Here is a 15,024-nt window from a genome sequence, read left to right on the forward strand (position 1 = left end):
GAGTGTTCAGTTTCTGTAATTAAAATACGAAGTGGCTTGAACACATTATCTGGATAATATTAGTTCTGCTTCTCATCCAAGAAACATCGTCCATTCTGAAGAAGCTTCTTTTATAAGAAGTGAAATGTCTTCAAGGGAAAACAAAATCCAGTTGCCTCTTGAAAAAGCATCTTTGGAACACCCATTCTTTTTTCAAATAAGAACATTTCTTTAAGGTGATACTATAACAATAGAAACTTAATATTATCCAGGTAATGTGTTCAAGCCGCTTCATATTTTAATTCCATGACCTGGACTGAGAATGACTGAGAATCTCTATAGATGAAAGGATGGGTGGGCCTAGGACATTCATGGTTCTCAAGAACTGGAAATCAATGGGGCTGGAGATCACATGCATTTGTGTGCATCCAGTTTTACATTTTCAAAATGGTCTTCAACCTGTACCTTTCTGGTTCTAAACTCAACTGGGTTTTCTATCTACAATTCTTTCCATCCACCCAGATCATCTGAACTTCACCGGCTGCCTAAATCTCCTTTTCTTCCTTATCTGGTCTGAAACACTAAGCAAATTTCTGTCTGCTTTTCCACAATAGTTAGATGCCTCCTTGTTTTCAACCTGCAACTTGATAATCAGCCTTTATCATGAAGGATCTTGCTTGTCCTTTCATTCCTTTCAGCTAAAGGCTACGCCCATTAACCTCCAAGCAGAGGCAATTGGGCCCTGGAGAGACTTTACTGGGATGCATCCCCTTTAGGAAGCGATGAGTCCAGAATGGCTATTTTGGGTGATGGGGTCAACCGGGGCCTCTGTAAGCTCCAAGCAGAACAATGCTGGTTGACAATGAGGCCATTAATCTGTTGGGAGATGGCTGTGACCAGCTAGACTTGAGGTGGTGTCCATGGTTACACAGACTGTGAGGCTCCTATTTCTCAGCCCTCTCTCTCTGCAGTGGGGTGGGTGGGTGGAGGGGGCGGAGGAATAAAGCCACCCTCAGAGCAGGCAGATGGTGGAGGAACTGAACATGGCGTTTACTCCTAGTAGAACCTTCTCTAGTTCTGGGCACAACGTGGGAGATATTCTATTGAGTAACTTATAAAGAAACTTTATCAACTTTGAGCTACTTACAAAGTAATAAAGGCAGGATAAAAATACAGATACTCCTTAACTTATGGTCACCATTGAGCTCAAAAATTCTGTTGCTAAGCAAAACAGTTGTTAAGTGAATTTTGCCCCATTTTAATTGCTACAGTTGTTAAGTTAGTAACTCAGTTGTTAAGTGAATCTGGCTTCCCCATTGACTTTGGTTGTCAGGAGGTTGCAAAAAAGGGGATTGCGTGAACTGCAATGGTTATAAATGAGTCGCTTGCCAAGGGTCTGAATTTTGATCATGTGACCTTGGGGGCGCTGCAACGGTCATAAGTGTGAAAAACGGTCATAACTCACTTTTTTCAGTGCTGATGTAACTTTGAACTAAACTTGTAAGTTGAGGACTATGTGTAATAAATTGTGGATTTTGGTCCCCAAATGTACTATTATAAATTTGGATACTGAAAACTGCTCAGTTTTCTGGAGTGGCCAGTCATAATAAATGTAATACAACCAATTCAAATGCTGCCAAATGAAGAAAACTCTTGGGAGGATTGTGTGAAAAGATTAAAAGCCCTGTTCTAGCAATGACTCCCAGTTCCTTTGCAGGGCAAAGCCCTTTTTTCTTAACGAACTTGGACTCAGCTGGCCTTCCAAAATTCTCCATAAAATATGTAGGCAGAGAAATGGGGTGACCCTTTCCAAATTTTCCCTGTAGCAGACATTTCCCAAAAACCTCTTAAAAATATGGCACCCCTTAATGACAGTACTGCTATTGCTTAAAAAGCTCCATGGGAATTGTCTCACCCTGATGTCTTTTCTTGAGATTTAATGAAAGCGTGGGAAGCCGGTAAGTTTGCAGACCACTGGAAAGAGGATCACACAATGGAAAACAGGATATTCACAGGCATGCACTCCCGCCTCCTCTCTTGGGCTGGTTTCAAAGGGCTTTTGAAGCAAATGAATTGCAGACCTGCGGTAAAAACCTGGGGAAGAAGACAGTAATTGCTCCTGTACCCCACACATGGAGGCAACCCCTTCCAAAGGGTGGTTCATAATTCAAATGATCGAATGGTACTCATTCAAGGCAGCAAAATAAATCATGAAATTAGAGCCCCAGAATGATTTCAGCATCTGGGGTCCTGCTCCATGGATGTAGGTTGCAGCAAGGCAAAAATGGAGGGTGAAGAGTCCGAAATGGGAGGTCTGAAATAGGCCCTTTGTCTTTGCATCCTCAGCAACGTTTTGCCACCTCAGCTTAGACCCACTGCTGAATCTTATGAAGTCTGATTGCTCATTTTTGTTTAAAGAAGAGATCGCAGGAAGCATCACCAGAAAGTGGTAAGCTTCAATATTCAAGGGCTTCTTGGTACCCAGCTGACAGCATTCTGAGACAGGCCATCACAGGGAAGTTCTAGTCTAGTTGGCAGCAGGACAGGTCTTCTCATTATTATGGGCCAAACGTTGCTGAAAATAAATTAGCAGAAGGGCATCTTGAATGGACACAGAAGTGGCAGCATGCCCAGAACACATGCGGTAGATGAGTCACATCCATGGCACCCATAATAATATCCTGTGGGTGCCATGGGTGTCAAGGCTAACAGTGCCCCATTAACAAATGCCAGAAGCAGATCTCAAAGGGAGGCAGAGAGGGTGAACCACAACTGATCCCCCTGGCAAAGACTCTCCAATGCTTGATCTCAGGACACAAATGGGAGAGATTTCTGGTGCTCATAAAAGGCAGGCAGTTTTTCCATGGAGTTTCTGAACTACGAGGGAAATTAATATTCAAGATATGCATTTTCTTCTTTGAAGGTCTATAAAAAGTCTTCGCAACTTCGCATCACTCAACTTTTTGATATTGCAAATCAAGCAGGTCAGAACTGAAGAATCTTCTTGGATGAGAAACCAAATGTCTTCAAGGAGAAACAAAATCCAGTTGCTTTTTGAAAACGCACCTTTGGGACAACCAGGAGCTGGATGACTGAGAATTTCCATAGACAAATCAAGCAGGGTTCTTCATTATTTCAATTACACCAGCAGAATTTGTGAGCGGATTTTCAGGCTAGGTGAAAAAGGAGTCCTATAGTAGGGATCTCCAAACTTGGCAACTGTAAGATTTGTGGATTTCAACTCCCAGAATTCCTCAGCCAGTAATGCTGGCTGGGCAATTCTGGGAGTTGAAGTCCACAAGTCTTGAAGTTGCCAAGTTTGGAGACTCCTGTCCTACAGCATGCAGAGAAGGGTCCAGGGATTGAAGGGGCAAGACAAGAACACACACCTGTTGACATTTGGGGAACTGTCCTCGTAATATGGCTATGGGAGAGGCAGCAGCATTTACAAAACAACTATGGTCTGGGGAGCACTTTGTAGTTCCTCTAGGATGTTTCTACTTATTAAAGCTCCTGACTCCTAAAAATATGTTTGTGCATAGGGTGGAGGGATAGAAGGTCCAGACTGAGGTCCAGAAGGTGGTTTGGATACTGACATAGGAAAGCTTATAGCATGCAAGGTTGAGAGATGAAAACAGCATCTTTAGACAGATGTCTAGATTTCCATCAAAGCCATTTCAACAGGCGAGCAAAGCCGTTAATGCAGCCAACCTTTTGCAGAATTGGGTCTGAATAGCAATAGCAATAGCACTTAAGACTTACATACTGCTTTATAGTGCTTTACAGCCCTCTCTAAGCAGTTTACAGAGTCAGCATATTGCCCCCAACAATTTGGGTCCTCATTTTACCCACATCGGAAGGATGGAAGGCTGAGTCAACCTTGAGCCTGGTGAGATTCGATCTGCCAAATTGTAGGCAGCTGGTTGCAGAAGTAGCTTGCAATATTGCACTCTAACTACTACGCCACAGAAAGCTGAGAAATGTGCCTCCGTTTGCCCAGTTTATAAAAATAACGCAGGACTGTGCATTTTTAAAATCTCATTCCTGATATTTCAAGTCTCTGCAATTGAGAAGCCCTGACCCGACAGGATTACGCCATTTCATCCTTTTAAGAGGATTGTGGCAGAATCTGGCTGGTATCCTCTCAAGGCAAGATTTCACAGCTCATTCCCATGAAAGCTCATTCAGTATCAGCCCCAATCAGGCAGGAGGGCTGGGGGCTGCGTTGCTTTATATCATTGGTGGAGGAGAGGAAATAGAATGGAAATTCAGTGGGCAGAAACAGATTTTTTCCCCATTGGAAATCGCTATGCTTGATCAACATCTCGTTAAAAGGACAATAAACTGAATAATCTCTATCTGCCACTGCCAATCCTTGGCATGTGAGTTGTCCTAGACATTTAAATGATAAATATGGAACTAAGACTTTGGAAGATTCTGCCAGTTAAAAGAGTCTATATTAAAGTAGATGGAGGGAAAAAACCCTATATGAATTATATAATTTGATTCAACATGTGAGCAATGTGGTGGCTCTTGGCCAAACTGCTCACCTTTGCTCTTATTCATTAAAAGCAAAAATTGGGAACATGGCAATTTTCCCCAATTGTGGTTTGTTCCACACCATGATTTGTTGAAATAGTGGTTACCAATAAGCCACAGTCAACTAGATTCTGCAGCATGCTAAGGCCAACTAAGATGAACTGTTTTATGGCTTAGCATTAGCCCAACATATGAACCTGGCCTGTTTTGGGGGTCTTTCCTAGATTCACAAGGATTCTTGGGCAATAAAAATGTTGAATGGCTCCAACAGCTTGGTTTAGAAATATGTGCACCTACCAGAAAGAAAGATAAAAAGCTGGCAGAACAGAGTTGGGAAGATCTTTATAAGGTAGATTATGTAGGAGGGGACAACCATCCCAAATCTGCCTTTGTCATCAACAAGTATTACTTATATTCAGTTGGATGGACTGAAATACATAGTTGTTTTTAAACTGAGTGACAGCCCCTGCAATCCCCTCCTACCCAAAAGCCAGGTAACAGAAGTAGATACCACAACGTAGATACTACAGGGCAAAAGATGACACCTACAAGTCTAATGATTTACGACATCATCCTTGACTTATGACCACACTTGAGCCCAGAATATGTGTTGTGAGATATTTGTTAAGTGAATTTTGCCTCCTACCTTTTTTGCCACAATGGTAGTCAAGTGTATTAATGCAGTATCAGCTTTGGAAGCCATATTGAATTCCCCCCTCCCATTTTCACAGGCTCAATTGTGGCAGCGTGAGAGCATCGGATCTCAATATGGGAGGGGGGAATTCATTGAAGTATATCTAGTTAGACAAAATAAAATTATTTTGCTGATTCAAGGTCAGGGAGTGTTGCGCATAGGTGAAAAGGAAGTCTTACTTTGGGACGGATGGTGATTGGGCCATGTGATGTGGTGATGGGAATAGGGGATGGATTTGTAGTTTTTTACTTTTGGAAGGAAGCCTGGAAGTTCAGATTCGGGATTCCACAGATGTGTCCAAATAAAAATAACTTTTAAGAGATGTCTGTCTTGGAGTTATTGGTTGGAATGGAGGGTTGCTGGAACGCTGACATGCAGTTGATAAGTTAGTAACTCAGTTGTTAGGTGAATCTGGCTTCCCCAATGGACTCTGCTTGTCATAAGGTTGCAAAAGGGGATCCCATGACATTGGGACACAGCAACGGTCATAAATATGAGCAGTTGCCAAGCACCTGAATTTTGATCGCAGGATCGTGGTGATGCTGAAAAAAGTAGTAACTGTGAAAAATGATCATGTTGCATTTTTCAGTGCTGTTGTAACTGAATGGTTGTAGAGGATTACCTGTACTCCCCTTCTCATAAAACCCCATCAATTCTTGCAGAGATAGAAAGTCCCTACTCTAGGGACTCTGGAAAAAGCAAAGATTTTCTTTCTTTTCTTTTCTGAGGGAGTGTATGTGCCAGGAACCACCTCTTTCTGCATCTTTCAAGTAGTATTAAACATCCATTTGAAGCAAAGAGACATCATGATGCATTTCCCAAGCTGTAAAGAACACTACAATAACGATTTCTTTGCTGGTGGCAGTGGGTCTCAAGGGAGGATCAGAGACAAATGGAAATGAAATTGAGGCCTGCCCTGGATTTGATTATCCACCTCCGTCTCTCTTGTCTTGTCCCTCTCCCCCTCTTCCTATCCACCTGACCTAGTTAACTCAATTAAGCAGCACAACTGCCACCCCCACCCTTCACATCCATCATTTCCAACCAAGAGATCCATGAAAGGTTTGAGAAATCTTACAGTGCAGCAGTAAACACAACCTCTTCCCATCGCAGAAGCTGCTGCAGATGTCACTTATAAGGTTGGAGACAGCACAATCTCAGGTCTTCAGAAAATCAACTTACGGCCACAATTGAGCCCAAAATTTATGTTGCTAAAAGTGAGAGATTTGTTGAGTTTTGCCCCATTTTATGACTTTTCTTGCCCCATTTGTTAAGTGAATCACTGCAGTTGTTAAATGAACACGGTTGTTAAGTGAATCTGGCTTCCTCACTGACTTTCCTTGTCAGAAGGTCCCAAAAGGGGATCATGTGACCCTGGGAAATGGCAACAATCATAAATATGAGTCAGTTGTCAAGCACCTGAATATTGATCATGTGAGCATGGGGATGCCATAACAGCCATAAGAATGAAAAACAGTTATCAGTCACGTTTTATAGCGGTGTTATAACTTTGAACAGTCACTATGTCAGCCTCCAAGAATCATCCTTCTGCTTATCTTTCCGGCTGCCATAGAAATGGGGGGGGGGGAGAATAATTGGACTTTGTGGGGGGAAGGGTGCTGGAGGTTTAAGTTGATGAAATGTAAAAGTTGGGGTGTTTTCTTGACTATGCTTACTTGCTTACTGCGCAGATGTAGCCCCTTATCTAAGCTAAGGTCAACCATCTAAGGTCAACCAGACGTCTGAAACACCACCTGAAAATGCCCCACATGACATTATACACCCCTCAGATTGGGTGGCCAGTTTGAACTACTGGGGGTGGGAACATGGCATAGCTTTGTATATGTGATTTTCGCGCCTTTTGCCTCAGATCTTGTATTTCTTCTGATGCTACCGCTTCAATTTTCAGTAAAAGTTCTTTTCTCTTTAACAATGGAGTCTAAAGTTTTCTTTCTTGGATTTTGAATGGGAGCCTCACTTGACATACTAAATGAACTGTTGCAAGTCAAGGACTCCCTGTGGGAGGAGTTGGCACGTGAGAGGATTTCCTCCCCTCATATTGAAAACGGGTACAGGTTGACTTACAACAGTTCATTTAGTGCTTGTTCAGTTACAATGACACCGAAAAAAGTGACTTATGACCGTTTTTCACACTTACGGCCATTGCAGCACCCGCACAGTCACGTGATCAAAATTCAGATACTTGGCATGTTTATGATGATTGCCGAGTCCCAGGCTCATGTGGTCATCCTTTGCAACCTTCTGACAATGGGGAATGGGGAAGCCAGACTTACTTAACAACCGTGTTACTGACTTAACAACTGTTGTGATTCACTTAACAACTATGGCAAGAAAGGTTGTAAAATGGGACAAAATTCACTTAACATCTGTCTCACTTAGAAACATAAATTTTGGGCTCAATTGTGGATCGTAAGTCGAGGACTGCCTGTACTGGTATCTCTGGCTATCAGTATCATTTATATTGAGGCTAAAAGTCAAATGGGTACTACTGATTGACTCATTAGAAAATCATTCCGTGAGCATACTGGTTACATACATTGCTTTTTAGAATATATCAAGAAATGGAGAATTTGTAGTCTTTTAGATCTTATAGAGCTGTAATTTCCATCATCAAAATAATAGGGAAGACAAACTTATGCTCAAACAAGATCTAAGGAGGTGCTATGCACCGGAGTGCCCAAACACCCACCATTTATCCAATTATGATGCTTTGCTACCCTTCAAGACAATGCTCCCTTTGGCTGCTGTTTTAATTCTGAATCTTGCTGAAGAGTGATTAGTAAATCAAAGTGATATAAAAAAGATAAAACTATAATACAGGCGACCAGATTTACAGATCTACTTCACAGCAAACAATTTTGCTGATAAGGAGCAATTTACTTCATCACAAGATGCATGATAAAAACAAGCAGAATGTCAGTTTGAATTTATGAATTATGTACCAAAAGATACATTTTACAAAACAGTAGTTTAAATTTGAGATTTCTCTTAAGTTTGCCACTTAAAAGGTAAATGCATTCCAATATTTTAGGCTTTATTTCTGCCTGCAGTGGCCATGGATATGTTGAAAATAACAGCTGGTCAATATCTGTTTGCTTACAAGAGCCACACAGGAGAAAAACTTTTCTAACTTTGTTACATTTCTTTTTTTCTGGCACTTTCAGCTGTCTTCCTCAAATTTATCTGCAAACATTGAGACTACCACTCACTTCATAGTTATGGCGAGTAAACTGTTTTCCAAAACTAAAATAAAAATCCAATTCACAGGCTTACTGTGTCATTTTAATTTCTGTTCATTGTTATTTTGTCACAATCTACTAATTTTTCTACCCCACCATAAATCTTCAGGCATAGCCAAAGGCTGGAAAAAGGAGAATTTTGAAAATGAGGCTGTGAAAAGCAGTTGCAATAATCAAGGATTCTATGTATTGTATAAAGAGGATTAAGCAATGGGAGTTATGGCCTTACTCTCACTTCAGATTTTAAGAGGGGTGAAATGACTACCAGTTAAATTCCTACACTGACCAGGGAATGGGTTTAAATCAGGGGTGGGATTCAAATTTTTTAACAACCTGCTCTGTGGGCGTTGCTTAGTTGGTGGACGTGGCTTGGTGGTCATGTGACTGGGTGGATGTGGCTTGGGGGTCATGTTATTGGCTGGGCATGGCCAACTCAGTATCACTCACATCGAGGCACGCATCTCCTCACCTGGCCTCTCATGACTGTGGGGATGCTGCAACAGTTGTAAGTGTGAAAAATTTTCTTAAGTCACTTTTTTCAGTGCCATTGTAACTTTGAATGGTCACTCCACATGAGCAAAGTACCAGCAAAGGAGGGAAAAATAGCTCCAGAGAAGTTCCTGAGACAAGAAGTCTAGTCTGCCAAGAATGTAATAAGGGTTAACGGAGAGGCAGTTTCTGTAAGCAACACTAGAATGTTTCCTTCCTGCCTTCCTTACAGGATTAGGCCAGTAATTTCTTCTAACAACCGGTTCTCCGAACTGCTTAGAATGTGAACAACCGGTTCTAGCGAATAGGTGCAAACTGGTAGAATCCCACCCCTGGTTTAAATGTAATAGTCTCTTCCAATTCACAAATTCTTTGTTCTGCCTGAGTAGAGTTATGAAAAATCTGACACGCCTGTTGAAACTATCTTGAACCAAAAAAACATAAACATTGCTTTTTGGAGGTTAAACATTATGCCTCTATACCGTATAGAGAAGTTGTGGGAAAAACTGGGCCTGAAGATATCTCATATCCAGTTTCAGAACTGGTATCATTCTTGTGCCAGATTTTTTTTTAATATTCTAGTTTTAAAAAAAACACTCACAAAACAGGCAGAGGAAGAAATGAATTCCAATTTTACCACAGCCAAATTTAATGTACTTCTGTCCTCTCAACCTCACCACACCAACACACAAGCATAATATTTAAAGTTGTGTGCACCTACCACAGGCTCAGAGCTAAGCCTTGGTTTGGGGTCAATTGGCTCATTAGCTATGGGGATTATTGAACTGATATCTGGATCTCTTCTGACACGAGACCTATGGAGACAGCCTTTTGCCTTACTGCAAGGATAAAGAGTTTCTACAAATGCTCCAAGAGCTTCCAACCCCAATCAGCTTGCATGTTTAAGTGGCGGAGAGGTCTGAGGGCACCATCTTCCCTAAAGAATTGCTCCACTGAAATGGAATGAAGCTGCACAAAAGAAGCCTGCAGAAAGCATGGATAATTCTGCTCTTTCAAGCAGTTTTCCCTTGGAGCAATTCCAAACAGGCCGTCCTTCAAAAGCAGCTATAAACAATCCATTTCCCCCAAAGCAGCACTCTGGAGTAAGTGGGTTGTGGGCTGCAACCTAAATCAAAGGTAATACTAATGTAGGCATTTCTTAAGATTTCTGTTCTCTCGTGCTATCTTGCAAAGTTACAATAGGCAGATTGAAAAGGACTGACCATTGCTTCCCTTTCTTCAAAAGAGCTCGGATTGATATTCAATGTGACTGAAGAGAGTGGTTTTGTCCGGTACTCTTCCCACTCCATGATCTTCCTCCCTCTCTGAACAAATAGAAGTATTGTGTGTCCCCCAAACTGATATCCCTCTCTATCTGAAAACGCCTGTTAAGGAAAATGAACAAAACAGAAAAAGGATCCACTTCACCAAGCTGAAAGAGGATTTTGCCAGCGATGGGGGCACACGAAGCAATGCCCCCCCCCTCTCTTAAAAAAAAAATCATAACACAGCTTCATCTCCAAGAAGTGGTTTTGAGGAAAGTTGGTCTTTCGGACATTACTTGCACTCGTCCTCCTGGGCGAGCATCCCTTATTGAACAAGTTCCACGTAGTTGGCTGGAAACATCCCAAAGTGACCATCGGGCCCAAAACCTCGCCACCAGCCCTCGTCAATCATCTCAATGTTTGTGATAATGTTCTCAGGGTCGAAAGAGATCTCTGTGTCATCAGCTAAAAGATGGGAAACAAAATATAATCTCTATGTTACTTTTTAAAAAGAAATTATAGATAGATAAATAGATAGATAGATAGATAGATAGATAGATAGATAGATAGATAGATAGAGATAGAGATATAGTAGAGATAGATATATAGAGATAGATAGATAGATAGATAGATAGATAGATAGATAGATAGATAGATAGATAGATAGATAGATAGATAGATATGGTATTCAGCTTTGTTCGGGTATTTTCCCATGTCATTATAGTTGTGCTTTTAAAAGCACAGCTATAATGATGTGGGAAAATACCCGAACAAAGCTGAATACCATACATGTAAGCACCCGCGAAAACTTAAGAAAACATGTCTATATCTAGTATATATATTTTCATACATATATATACATTTTTACGTATATACATATATACGTATATATATACGTATAGTATTCAGCTTTGTTCGGGTATTTTCCCACGTCATTATAGTTGTGCTTTTAAAGTTGTTCGTCTGATGAACACAGTACAGAAGCCTGATGATGGCAGATGAGATTCTGTCGAAACGTTGCTACAACTTTAAAAGCACAACTATAATGACGTGGGAAAATACCCGAACAAAGCTGAATACCATACATGTAAGTACCCGCGAAAACTTAAGAAAACAAATACGTATATACACACACACACACACACAAAGTAACTGGCCCAGTAGATTACAACAGGAGTCACCAACCCCCAGTCCACGATATGGCAGAAACTGGGGCACGCAAACAAGGGAAGCCCCAACCATGGGATGCAGGCAGCACACAACACCACGGCCCTTCTGGACCGTGGGAGAACCTCTCTCCACAGAACTGGTCCCTGGTGCCCAAAGGTTGGGGGCCGCTGGACTACAAGATCAGAATCACACTGACTTTGATCCTGATCATCTGAAGTTACGAAAGTGCTGAAAAAAGTGACTTATGACTGGCTCCCTACTTACAACTGTCCAAGCTCCCCTGCAGTCATGTGATCAAAATTTGAGCACTTGGCAACTAGTATGCATTTATAACAATTGCAGTGTCCTGGGGTCACGTGACTGCCTTCTGTGACCTTGCCAGGGAGCTCCCAATGAGCAAAGTCAAATGGGAGAAGATGGATTTATTTAACAATGGCATGATTTGCTTAACAACCGTGGCAAAAGCTCATAAAATCAGGCGCAACTGACTTTAACGACTGCATCGCCTAGTGATGGAAGTTCTGGTTCCAACTATAGTCATAAATTGAGGACTACCTGTAAACCAGGGCTTCTCAATCTTGGCAACTTTAAGATGGGTGGACCCCAATTCCCACAATGCAGTTCAAAGTTGCAGAGTTCTTAGAAGTGCCAAGGTCAAGAAATTCTTCTCTAATCTCAGTTTATGTTTCAATTTTATTTAAATAACACCTGTAGTAATCTGGGTTGCCTTATACCAAATTCAAGAATTTAATCATTTAACTTCTTCTTTTCTAATGCTGCTTATTCTTTCAATATGGATTATTAGTCCTCCTTTCTGGAGGCTCACAATATCCTGTATTATCATTTCAGCCTTTAAATCTGAGCTGTGCAACCTATTTCTGAAGATCGCATCAGGCTTTTGATGGTGCGCTGGGGCTACATTCAACCAACAGAAGCAGCCTGCAAAGCCATGGAAAAAATAAATAAAGTAGGATTAAGTTCAAGGGAATGAAACATAAAAAGGAACTATTTTCCTTGCGTTTAATACATTCATTCTGCTGGCATGTTAAAAATTACCCCTCAGCAGCAAAAACTGGCCAGGCTTTGTGAGTTGCATTCAATGCTTGGGCCTAAAAACATAAATTCTACCCATATACGTTAAATATTCAAGCAGCCCCAGAGTACATTCTTACTCTGTACAGGCAGAGGTTCAATTTTTATTGCTTCTGTTAAGAGTGAGAAGACAACACCTTTCTATTTCATTAAATATACTGTGCAAACTGCATTTTAAGATCTAAAATGTGGTTTTCTGACTTTCAAATTACTGATCATGTTTTTTTTAATACATAAGGGGAAAAAACTGTTCCTAATATGAGGGACTTATGAAAGCAAAACATATTAAACATACCAGCTTGGTAATCATACAGAGCACGGGCACATATTCCTTTTCCTTCCATGTTAAGGTTTGCTTGGTAGGCATCACTATAATCATAGTTAGCATCTTCAGTCTTGTTCCCAAAACAAAGAAGAGTTAACGAGACAAAGAGTGATATATCGAATCAGAGGTCATCAATCATTTGACCACAATTCATTCATTAAAATGTCTTTTCCAAACCTTGGCCTGCTCCCAATGTGTGGGCCTCAACTCCCAGAATTCCCAAGGGGCAATAACTAAGGTTGAGAATTTTGAGAGTTGAAAGCCACACCTTTGGAAGGTGGCATAGTCAAAGAAGGTTGTACTAACAAACCCCAATGCACATTCTGAGGTAAATGTACGAAACCAGAAACATAAGAGTAATTTACAAAAACATAATTTATAGAAACATGGCTTCATTTCTGAAAGGAATGATTTAAAAGAAGTTGATCAGGGATTTTTGAAGGATTTTTTTGGTCGACATCTTCTTCCAGGCAAAAATCCATGGAAGAAGTTTTGAACAGAATATAAGCACATACATTTCATTACTGAAAGATGTTCCCTAGCCTGGTAACAAAACATTCGGAAACCAACCCACAAGTTTGGAGAACGAACCTTCACCCTCATATTTCATTATGTCATAGGAAGATAACAAACAGTACAGCGAAGGCATGAATGTAAGGTGAGTTGGCCTGTGAGAGTTATATTTTTTACAAAAGTTATATTGTCCTTATATTAATGTAGATTTTTCCCAATTACATTTACATAAGAAAGCATGCTGGAGAAATTAGTGAAATTGCAAATATAAAGTATTTTTTCTTACAGATATTTTGATTTTAAAAATGGACATAACAATGTTATCTTGCTAATTAATGCAGTCAAAAATAATCCAATTTGTATTGACCTTTTGCTAGTAGAGACTAACCTCGGGGGGCTCATCATAGAGAACATGCTGGTTTGGAGGTTCCTCATACACCGCCTCCTGTTCTACCTCTGGTTGGTAGGTTGCAGCTCCTGCCTTGTGGTTCTCCTCCCTGACAGAATTACCTGAAAGAAGCAGTCTCCATTTCAATCCTCAATATTGAGAAATCAAGACTCATGTTCCAGGGTTTATTTCTTCCTTGATCTAATAGCTTTCCCCCCCCCAGGATGCCTCTGCTCAATATCTCTCTTACTCTCCTTTCCATACAGCAAGCTTAGCATGTCTTACTTTGATTTTTATTCTGCCTTTATCCTTTCTACAAGTAACCCAAGGCAGCCAGCTTACCTATAACGCACCCCTCCTCCTCCCATTTCCCCCATAACCACCCTATAAAGTGAATTGGGCTGAAAGAGAGTGACAGGCCCAAAGTCACTCAAGCCAGTTTTCATGCCTAAGGCAGAACTAGAACTCAAGTTTCTGTTTTCTGAGGCATCATCTTAACCACTGTACCAACACATTAACCTTCTTACACACAATGCAAAATCATGGGCTCTCATTTGTTTCCCCTTCCCGCAAGCTTTTCCGATGCAGCAAGAAGAAAGACTGCACCAATGGCCACATGGAGGAAACAGGATATACACACACACACACTACACAATACATGGAGAAACTGGACAGAGAGAGATTTTATAGGGGCAACAATGGACTTCTCAAGCTTTTGAAGAAAAGAAAGATCACCGAGATGGATGAATGAAGCTGCACATTTCACATCTTCTAACCACAACAAAATAAAAAGTAAATCTAGGGAAGGGTTCCTTTTGACATAAGGGTGAAAAGAACAGCTCTGGTCTGTTCCAATGTTAACAAATCTAGCTAAGATTTGGTCAAACAAAGGCTTGGTAAAGACCTTCTGAGAGCAGGACTGGGGAGAGTTTGGCCATGATAAGGTACCCAAGACCTGGGTGCATCCTTGTATTAAAAGAAATGCCGGTACATGTGTGCAAGTTGCATAAAGAGTACAAGTGGAGCTGAAGTTGTCCCAAGCAAAACTGCTTCTTCTTCAGTAAAATAACAGCAATGAAGCAAATAGCTTAGAAAACATTGGACTGGAGCAGCTTTCATAGTCAAATTCAGCTTTCCCGTGTTGGAAGAAAGCTGTACTATACCCAGAGAAAAAAGTAACTGATAAACAAGGTCTATATCTATGCCGCATGTTAAAAAGTAACATAAAAGCCTTCTATTTTTCTAAAACCTGCTTCTCTCGCAGGCTTTCAGGGGAAGGGGATGAAACTTTCCAAGCATGAGCCTGGACA

At 41.0% G+C, this 15,024-nt stretch overlaps 1 protein-coding gene across 2 annotated transcripts in view; it reads right to left on the reverse strand.

Moving 5' to 3' along the window:
- Window positions 1-8,493: 8,493 nt before the first annotated feature.
- The window catches only part of DBNL (drebrin like), a 29,898-nt gene continuing 23,367 nt past the window's right edge, over window positions 8,494-15,024 (reverse strand). For both annotated transcript variants that reach the window (XM_026671395.2, XM_026671394.2), the window contains 3 exons: window positions 13,715-13,836; window positions 12,784-12,883; window positions 8,494-10,691 (listed from right to left, as the gene is read on the reverse strand). In XM_026671395.2, the coding sequence (XP_026527180.2) occupies window positions 10,552-10,691; window positions 12,784-12,883; window positions 13,715-13,836 (362 nt within the window). In that variant the 3' untranslated portion in view covers window positions 8,494-10,551. The remainder of the gene's footprint in view (window positions 10,692-12,783; window positions 12,884-13,714; window positions 13,837-15,024) is intronic.

This window comes from Notechis scutatus, chromosome 7, assembly GCF_049901735.1.
Source record: "Notechis scutatus isolate UNSWTSFEM ecotype Mainland chromosome 7, rNotScu1.2, whole genome shotgun sequence".
In the NCBI taxonomy this organism is placed as follows: Eukaryota; Metazoa; Chordata; class Lepidosauria; order Squamata; family Elapidae; genus Notechis; species Notechis scutatus.